Below are 10,106 nucleotides of genomic sequence, written 5' to 3' on the forward strand. Positions count from 1 at the left end.
GGGGGCAGGGCACCTGTAAAAGGATAGGGCTACCCTTGCTGAAACTCATTAAGCAGCCCTTGAGCTGAAATAATTGCCCATCCCCGGCCTAGGCCCACCAGGTAAACTATTAGCCTCCCTTAGACAGTCCTTTAGACAGGGAGCCTACTGACAAAGCAACAACTGAGAACTTGAGACAAACAATAACAAAACACGGACTGAAGCAATGGCCAAAGGTTAATAACTAGTGTGTCAAGGGGGAAACTGAGCAGACCACACCATGCCACAGCACCCACTCCTCAAATGAGTACAAGGAGCAAGTGAACACTGTCCAGTGATACTCTGCCCGGAAGCAGGAACCAAGTAGAGCAAGGAAAGTGGCCCCGCAGTCCCCGAGGACTCTATTGGCCAGAGCCCAGGAGTACATAGCCAGCTTAGCCAGGCCCAGGAGGAGGTTGACCAGGAGGTCCCGGGTCTTGGTGGGGCCACAGCCAGGGAGTGCTGTGTGACAGGCCTATTTGTCACCCTTTTAAATCATGAGGGCCCAGCCCACTAAGTTTCTCGTTAGCCTCCTTAATGCAGAGAGGCTACAGAAAAAGGGGACAACAGATTTCTTGGGACAAATAATAAAAAGGAAAACAACACAGGGATAGGAAGCTGATCAGAGGTTCAAAATAAGAGTGTCAAGAGGGGACACTGAGCAGAGCACACCAGACAGCACCCACTGGCCCTCAAACGAGTCCAAGGAGCCAGCAGACACAGCCCAGTGATGTTCTGCTTGGAGACAGGAGTGAAGTAGGGTGAGGAAAGCAGCCCCATGGTCCCCAGGGACCATCCCAACCAAAGCCTCTTTCCTAGTCAGGTACATGACTTAACTACAAGCAGACCTGGACAGGTTGGACATACAGGCAGAAAACAACAGAATGCAATTCAACAAGGAGAAATGCAAAGTGCTGCACCTAGGGAGGAAAAATGTCCAGCATACCTACTGCCTAGGAACTGACCTGCTTGGTAGCATGGAAGCGGAAAGGGATCTCGGAGTCCTAGTGGACTCCAAGATGAACATGAGTCGGCAGTGTGACAAAGCCATCAGAAAAGCTAATGGCTCTTTATCGTGCATCAGCAGATGCATGACGAATAGATCCAAGGAGGTGATACTTCCCCTCTATCGGGCGCTGGTCAGACCGCAGTTGGAATACTGCATGCAGTTTTGGGCGCCACACTTCAAGAGGGATGTGGATAACCTGGAGAGGGTCCAGAGAAGGGCCACTCGTATGGTTAAGGGCTTGCAGGCCAAGCCCTATGAGGAGAGACTGGGGCACCTGGACCTCTTCAGCTTCCGCAAGAGAAGGTTGAGAGGCGACCTTGTGGCTGCCTATAAGTTCATCACAGGGGCACAGAAGGGAATTGGTGAGGTTTTATTCACCAAGGCGCCCCCGGGGGTTACAAGAAATAATGGCCACAAGCTAGCAGAGAGCAGATTTAGACTAGACATTAGGAAGAACTTCTTTACAGTTAGAGTGGCCAGGGTCTGGAATGGGCTCCCAAGGGAGGTGGTGCTGTCCCCTACCCTGGGGGTCTTCAATAGGAAGTTAGATAAGCATCTAGCTGGGGTCATCTGAACCCAGCACTCTTTCCTGCCTATGCAGGGGGTCAGACTCGATGATCTATTGAGGTCCCTTCTGACCCTAGCATCTATGAATCTATGACCAGCTTGGCCAGGGCCAGGAGGAGGTTGACCAGGAGGTCCTGGGCCTTGGTGAGGCCATGGATGGGGAGTGCTGTGTGACAGGATACTGGGCGAGCTGGACCTATGGCCTGACCCAGTCAATGGCAATTCTTATATTCTTACTATAGAAAAAGCAATTACATGTGCTGGCTGAACAGCCTTGAATGCTGTTCACAGCGACTACTGAGGGTCCCATGTGTGGAATCAGAAAAGATAAATGCCTTAAACTTTGATCATACAAGTTATAAGATGACCATAACAGCTTTGTGGGGAATTGCTGGCTCTGTATATTAGAGCAGATAAGGGAAAGTGTTTGTTCTTTGTAACTCCTCTGCAACTGCTTTGCTCACCGCGGCCTTGAAGATAACAGAAAAAAAGTATGTGCTTGTTCTCCCTGAGATAACAGAGTGCTTGCTAATTATCTTTGACTGTTTTCTCAGAGAATTTTTTTTTTGCAATTATATCCTGTGTAACAGTCTGTTTTTAAAAGCTTATATAAACTGCATGATTCTGTTTTGGAGGCAGAGACCTCTCTGTAGTGCTGGTGAATCTATGTCCTCTAAGCTCTCCCCCACGGTACTGCAGATCTGAATAAAGCTTCTACTGACCTGACCCCAAAGTCTACACGTGTTTTTCCACGACAGTTCTTGGTGCCGTGACTCGGATCCAGAACACGTGTTAAGGAAGGAGGACAGTGGACCGTTCTCCACCGAACCCCGGGCACCAAACTTAAGAGGTAAGAGACCTAATTCAAAATCTCTATTGGGGTTTCGGAGGAGGACTGGCCGTAGGCTCCCAACTTAGCTACGATACCTGGACCCAAACCTTGTCAAAACAGGTCAATTTAGAACCTTATTGCCGGCTAAAACTTTCTGTCTGATAATTCTGTCTGGTAACGTACGTTCTGTTCAGGGAGAGTCTGTCTGAAATCACCTCCATCCAACAGCACATTGGGCTTGCAGTTAGTTAACTGAGGCGATGTGGGAGTGGGCCTGGCTGACTGAATGTTCCTCATGTGTGGATAAGTGGAACTGGTATACTAGGGATGATCCCATAAAGCAATTTCCACAGGAAGGAACATTTGATCAGGATAAAATAGTGAACTTAAAAGAGGCTTTAGAGTCCCGTGGATCCAAAACATCACAAGACCAGTGGGATGCGTTCTTTTATTGGTATGATGAAATGTCCAAAAGACGGACAGAATCTCAAACTAGAAGTCTCAAAGACTCACAAGAGAAATTAAAACAGCAGTTAAAACCTGTCCAGGAGAAATTGGCTGCTCCCCCAAATTACACACCGGCCACCACTCCGATATATCCAGCATTGCCCGGAGTGCCCCCACTGCCGGAGCCAGCTCTCCTGGGACTCCCACATCAACAACCGGTTCAGCAACAGGCTGCAGCCCAGGCTGGGGACCCATTAGCTGAAGCTCCTTTGGTAAACTCATCCACAGAGCTTAATAGTCCAGACTCATCCACCATACCTGCCACTCAATCGTCACCAGTGTGGCAATTTACTCCTGGGTCACAACCCACCACAGGTGTATTTAGAAGAATGGGAATAGGCATGGAAAGATCTCAATCTTAGATCCCGGGATGTACAAATTCTCCCCCCAAGACAAATGCCAGGCATTGGCACCGATGGACAAAATATAGTAACCGTGCATGCACCGTGGACTCCAGGTGATCTCTACAATTTCACTCAAAAATTCCCCAAAATCAGGGAAGACCCAGAAAAATTTCAGGAAAAATTGCAGACTGTTATAAATTGTTATAATCCAACATGGGCTAATATTAATCAGCTCATGCGATCCATTTTGCCCAAGGAAACTATGCTGCGTCTGTACACTGCCTGTACTTGGCCAGATCAAAACCCAGGGACTGGCCAGGACTTTATTGACAAGAGAATTCGGGCAGTTCTCATAATTTGCCTGAAGAAGGCAGACTGGACCAAAATAAATACCTGTAAACAAAACAAAAATGAACACCCCGGTGACTATTTGGAACGCCTCAAACAGGCATTTGAACGGTATTCAGGAATGGATGACCCTGTCTGAAATGCTAAACAAGCAATAGTAGCAGCATCCATCCAGGGACTTAACCCAAAAATTGCTGAGAAAATTCAAACAGTAATTATTGGCTGGGAAACTAGAGATTTGACTGAAGTCCTTGCTGCAGCCAACCATTTTCATAACAAAATAGAACAGTCCAAAGATAATGCCGAGACCAAGTTAATGGCTTTACAGATTTCTCAGTTGCACCCAGGTAGGGGAAGGGGACGTGGACAGGGAAGGGGAGGACCGAGTGGATTCAGGGGAAGAGGTAGATCCCTGGGCCCACAAAACCAAGCCTATTGGAACCAATGTCATTATTGCAAACAAGAAGGACATTGGAAATCAGAATGCACCAACCGCCCCGACCAAAGACCCAGACCCCAGCCCCTGCCCCCCACTCCTCTTATCAATTTTCCCAGTGTTGAATAGGACAGCCTGAGGGACAGTGACATCATTGCTCCTTTGCTTGCTACCGACCAGTCTGGTCCGTTTGTTAAGTGCCTTATTTCTGGTAAACCTGTTTCTTGTCTTGTTGATACCGGATCTTCTCGCTCTACGCTGAAAGCCACTGAATTCCCTTTCCTGCCTCATTCTCCTGAAACTGTAAATGCTGTCGGCATAGGCAGACAACCTATACCACATCCTGTTTCTGAACCTGTTTCCATTTCTATCAGCCCTTTGTCTGAGAATCATGCCTTTCTTCTTAGCCCTTGTGCACCTGTCAATCTTATTGGAAAGGATTTGTTGTGTAAACTGGGATGCGTAATTTATTGTAGGCTTGATGGTGTTTATCTTGAGGTACCGGAACATAGGGAAACCGAGCTTGTGGCTTTGCTAACTCAGGAGTACTCTGATCCTGACACTTCCTATTTGCAAGAGGAACTGTTGGCGCGAGTACCTCCACAACTGCAGTCCACCCATGCAAATGAAGTGGGACACATGTTGAGTGCTGAACTGCATTACCTTGAACCCTGCCAAGCCACTTCCTTGTGTCCTGCAGTACCCCATTTCAAAAGAAGCTGAGGAAGGGATCAAGCCTGTCATTTCCTCACTCCTTGATCAAGGGATCATTGTCCCAGCACGCTCCCCTTGCAACACACCTATCCTGCCTGTTACGAAACCTGGTAAAGACACTTATCGTTTTGTGCAAGACCTTCGAGCTGTAAATGCTGCTGTTCTACCTGCTTTTCCCGTGGTCCCTAACCCTGCCACTATTCTTTCCTGTATCCCTCCAGATGCCACCTGTTTTACAGTGGTAGACCTGTGCTCTGCTTTTTTCTCCATCCCCATTCATGAAGATAGTCAGTACCTGTTTGCATACACCTATCAGGGACTCCAATATACCTGAACAAGACTCCCTCAGGGATATACGGAGTCCCCCACCTTGTTTTCTCAGATCCTGAAGAAGGACTTGGACCCCATCACGTTCAAAGAGGGTTCCTCGCTTCATCGGGGACCCAAATCAGTCATGGTTGTTATGTTACTGTGCTTTTAGAAGCTGTTCAACTGCCTTCTGCTATTACTATTGTTAAATGTAAAGCTCATGAGAAACCTTTTGATGATGTCACACAAGGAAATGATCTGGCAGACCGTTCTGCCAGAAACGCAGCCCTTTCTGGCCCGCAGGCTCCTAACTCTGTTCTTGTTTGTTTTTCAGCAGACCAGTCTCCCTTGGCTAGCCTTTCAAATTTAGCCTTTCTCCAGAATCAGGCTCCAAAAAAGAAGAAGGATGACTGGCTGCATGCCGGGTGTTCACTGCACCCCGACTCTCTCTGGCGTTCCCTGGACGGCCGCCTGGTGGCACCTAGAGAACTCCTCCCACATCTTGCTCGTTTAACCCACTCTGTGGCCCATACGAGCAAAGGGGGGATGATTGCTACAGTACAAAGAGATTGGTTTGCCCCAAATTTTCCTTCCATGGCACAACAGTACTGTAGCTCCTGTCCCATCTGTTTAGCTCATAATATTGGGCAATGGGTAAAGACAACACCCGCAGCCCATCCCCCTCCATGGGGACCATTTGTGAATTTGCAAATTGATTTTGTACAGCTACCCAAGTGTTGTTCGTATGAGTATATTCTTGTTATTATTGATGTGTTCTCTGGATGGGTGGAAGCCTACCTATGCATACATGCCAATTCTATCATAGTAGCTAAGAAACTGCTTAAAGAATTCATTCCTAGATTTGGATTGCCCCTCACGCTAGATAGTGATAGAAGCATCCATTTCACAGGACAAATAGTAAAAAACATCTGCCAAGCACTCAACATACAGCAACACCTGCACTGTAGTCATCATCCACAATCGAGTGGTGCTATAGAACGTAAAAACTCTGATTTAAAGACACTTATTTCAAAAATTTGCGCTAAAACAGGCCTCAAATGGCCTGATGCACTGCCCATTGCTCTCACGCACATTAGGAACACTGTCAATAGAAAACAAGGCCTAACACCTTATAAAATACTCATGGCACGACCCATGAGGATGCCGGCCACCCCACCTGCTGCCCCACACCAAACAGACCTACAATTAACTGATAAAACTGTACTGAACTATTGCAAGGCATTAATGAAGTGTGTCAGGTCTGTTCATTCACAGGTCCAAGAAGCCTTATCTCAACCACCAGATGTTCCCTGTCACAACCTTGAACCAGGTGATTGGGTCTACGTAAAGGTCCATCAGCAGAAAAACGTGCTTCAACCCAAATGGAAAGGACCATTCCAGGTGCTCCTGACCACTAACACTGCTGTTCGTTGCCAAGGTCACCAGACGTGAACTCACGCCTCGCACTGTAAAAAAGTATCACCTCCATTGGACCCCGAAACAACTGAATTCCAAACAAGATTAAGACCTTTCCCTGAGGCCAAGGACAAAGACCCTCAGGACCTCACTCAGGCAAGTGAGGAGCATCAGGGTGCAAGTGCTAGTAACCTTTCCCCTGAACCCATCACTTCAGCCCGGCCAGATTCACCAATTGTGGAACGAAGATATCATCTCCGATCCCACTGAATAATATCCAAACATGAAGTTTTTTTTTCTATCTTGATTGTTAATGCCGAACTTTTGAGCTTAGCCTGTGGAAATGTATTTTTGTCTTTAGTTAATCAAATTAGAATAGATTTAAATGTCTCCAGTTGTTGGATATGTAGTCATGTTCCTATCCATTCCACCGGAGGAATACCCATGATACCTGTACCCTTGAATACAACTCAGATGCTGGCCCCTTATTATTCAGATTTCCATGGAAACGAGACTTGACAAGACATGAACTGCAATTGGTCTGACTATATACAACTAGCCTATGCTACTCCTGGAAAGTTTTGTTGGACCTGTAATGGATCACGTGTGGCAGTAGGAGGTAGCAAATGCAAAGTAGATTTTAAAGTAAATGGTACTTGGCTTTCTAACGGTTCCTGGATATCTAATTACTCCCCCCAGAGTAAATTTTCCGGGTACTATTTACAATGGATAATGAAACCTCAATGTAGCACCACCTTCACTGCACTAGCTGGTCATTATTTTGTATGTAGAACCAAGGCTTATAAAAATCTTCCTTCTGGGTAGGAAGGAACGTGCTATGTTTCTGCCACATACCCCACTTTCACAATTAGATCACATTTGCCAAAAGGAAAAATTTGCAATGTTCGCAAAATTACTGAAAACCAAAGATTTGGGGGTATAATGTTCCCCAATTATGGGGCAGGCTTAGCTATGTCTGAAATACAAAAGGTTGCAGTATCCTTAGAAAAAATAGCCAATGCCACTGCCATTGGGTTCCGTGAAAAAGTAAAGAAATGAAAGAAATGAGACAAATGACTTTGCAAAATAGACTTGCTCTAGACTATATAATAGCCAGTAAAGGAGGAGTATGTGCCCTGATAAAGTCTGAATGCTGTGTATATATACCTATGCCTCTAGTGCCATTGAAAATGAAGCTAAGATTATTGAAAAAGAAGTTGTCAAACTTCACCAAATTAATCAGTGGGATATGGAAGGAATGTGGTCTTGGTTAACCTCCTGGTTCCCAAATTTAGGAACCCTTGGCAAGAAAATCCTGTATGGAATATTGTTTGTCTTGATAGTTCTGACAATGTTTTATGTCTTAGTGCAACTGATCCTCTGCTGCGTGAAAGCCAGCAGGAGAAGCTTTAGCAAGGCAAGAAAACACACGGCAGAGTCTAGAATAATGGTGTTACAAAAGTGTGAGCAGATTGAAAGAAAACATGAAAGTCTGCATGATGAAATAGAGGGACTCATGAGAATGGAAGTTTAAGGCTAAAGTGAGACTAAATAGTCTCAAAGGGGAGACTGTGGAATCAGAAAAAATAAATGCCTTAAACTTTGATCATACGACTTATAAGATGAGCGTAACAGCTTTGTGGGGAATTGCTGGCTCTGTTCTATTAGAGCAGATAAGGGAAAGTGTTTGTTCTTTGTAACTCCTCTGCAACTGCTTCGCTCACCGCGGCCTTGAAGATAGCAGAAAAAAAGTACGTGCTTGTTCTCCCTGAGATAACAGAGTGTTTACTAATTACCTTTGACTGTTTTCTCAGGGAATTTTTTATTTTTGCAATTATGTCCTGTGTAACAGTCTGTTTTTAAAAGCTTATATAAACTGCACGATTCTGTTTTGGAGGCGGAGACCTCTCTGTAGTGCTGGTGAATCCATGTACTCTAAGCTCTCCCCCACAGTACTGCGGATCTGAATAAAGCTTCTACTGACCTGACCCCAAAGTCTACACGTGTTTTTCCACAACACATGCAACAAGAAATGAGGGAGAGTAAAAACAAGAAACAGTAGAGTTTGACAGTTTGGGGACTCAGCCACACAAGTCAACTAAGAAGGAGTTAGGAATGGTCAGCATTTCCTAGTAGAGCTCAGTACTCTGCCAGTGATCCATGAGAACCAGCCTGGAAATGCAGTTAAAAATTGAACTGCAAATGATTCCCACTGTGATCATGCAGCTAATGGGGAGATGAGAGTGACACAAGACTTTCAAATCTGCAAAGGACAGGAATCAGTTTCTAGTAGTACCTTGAACACCAGCCCAACTAATTTGGTTCAGGAAGATATAGGAGAGTAAGTTGAAACAGACTCCCTCCGCTTTCCCTGTAGGCCGTACGTGCATTGTAAGCCATGTGCAGCATGGGCCATGGGTAACATAGGCCATGGATAATAGAGTGTGTCATGACCTGATCTGAGCTTGACTCAAGCAGCAATGACATAACTTGACCGTGCTCTGTAGACAGTGATAAGGTGCACTAACATAACACAAGGAAATGTAAAAGGATTGGTGTAGCTCCAAAGCGTAACCAAATATGGAAAACCCTGTGTAAAGTATATAATCGTGCTTAAACTACGCAAGCTCCAAAGCTCAGTGAAAAAGAGGAACCAAATTAGTGATAGTCTCCAAGACAGCAGAGAAGCCTGGAGAGCGGACCCATTTTGCCTTGAATCCAAGGCTACATAAGCACTGTTCTTATTAATGCAAACAAGTCTTTGCTACTGTGTATCCTAATACAGTTTTCAAGTTGTGAACAGAATAGTCTCACTGGTCATCAGTCTCGCTGTCAATCCCAGTTAAAACTGGGGGTGACATCCCCAAACCTCACACAATTTCTGGAAATAAGTTCTTCCAGGGGGCCTTCCTACAACGCACACAAAGCAGTGTCTTTTGAAAGTCCCAATTAAACAGCCTCTCGGAGCTGGAAGCATGCCTAGCGCGGCCACCTGCCCCCAGGAGCTCACAACAAGACAGCTTAAGCAGTTACAAGGACACTGAAACCGCCTTTGGGCAGTCAGCAGCACAAACACGCCACCATCCCGACCCCAACCGAACCTCCGCTTACTTCTCATGTTAACGTCAATAGGATTGAGGCTGGCGGCGTGGACGCGAATGATGACCTCGTTGGGGAGGCGGATGAAGGGGAGCATCATGTTACTGGCCAACTGCAGCACATTGTTCTGCCCGTAGCAGTTGATCACCCAGGCTGGCATGACCTGCCTTGGGCATGACAGGCTGAGCCATCGGGCACAGCCAGGGTCCAGGAGTAGGCGGGCAGGCGCTGACCTACGCAGCAGAAGTGCGGGGGGCAGCATCGTGGGCCCTGCACCTGCGTGTGGCGGGTGGGGGGGGGGGGGCTGGCTGAACTCTGCTAGGGCTGCCCAGGGAAACCTGCAAAAAAAGAATGAAGGGGGAAAATGGTAGAAGCGCCCCCGCCAGACGGCTACGTGAGCGAGCACCTGCCCATCACACCCCCGAAACACACCACGCGCCCGCCCGCAATCTCCTGCCCCTGGATTGCCCCCCCCGCTCCTCCACCTCAGCCAATGGCCATCCGCCT

At 46.7% G+C, this 10,106-nt stretch overlaps 1 protein-coding gene and 1 long non-coding RNA gene across 3 annotated transcripts in view; one reads left to right on the forward strand and one right to left on the reverse strand.

Moving 5' to 3' along the window:
* RTN4IP1 (reticulon 4 interacting protein 1) overlaps window positions 1-10,052 on the reverse strand; it is a 43,798-nt gene extending 33,746 nt beyond the window's left edge. The window contains exon 1 of the mRNA XM_006276733.3: window positions 9,612-10,052. Coding sequence (XP_006276795.3) covers window positions 9,612-9,861 — 250 coding nt within the window. The 5' untranslated portion in view covers window positions 9,862-10,052. The remainder of the gene's footprint in view (window positions 1-9,611) is intronic.
* LOC132252128 (uncharacterized) lies at window positions 1,975-8,488 on the forward strand. 2 transcript variants are annotated; one of them, XR_009463907.1, is made up of 2 exons: window positions 1,975-2,444; window positions 6,344-8,488. It is a non-coding gene; the product is annotated as an uncharacterized LOC132252128 (long non-coding RNA). The 2 variants fall into 2 exon arrangements; XR_009463906.1 differs by having other exon boundaries at window positions 6,360-8,488.
* Window positions 10,053-10,106: the final 54 nt, after the last annotated feature.

This window comes from Alligator mississippiensis, chromosome 1, assembly GCF_030867095.1.
Source record: "Alligator mississippiensis isolate rAllMis1 chromosome 1, rAllMis1, whole genome shotgun sequence".
NCBI classification, from domain to species: Eukaryota; Metazoa; Chordata; order Crocodylia; family Alligatoridae; genus Alligator; species Alligator mississippiensis.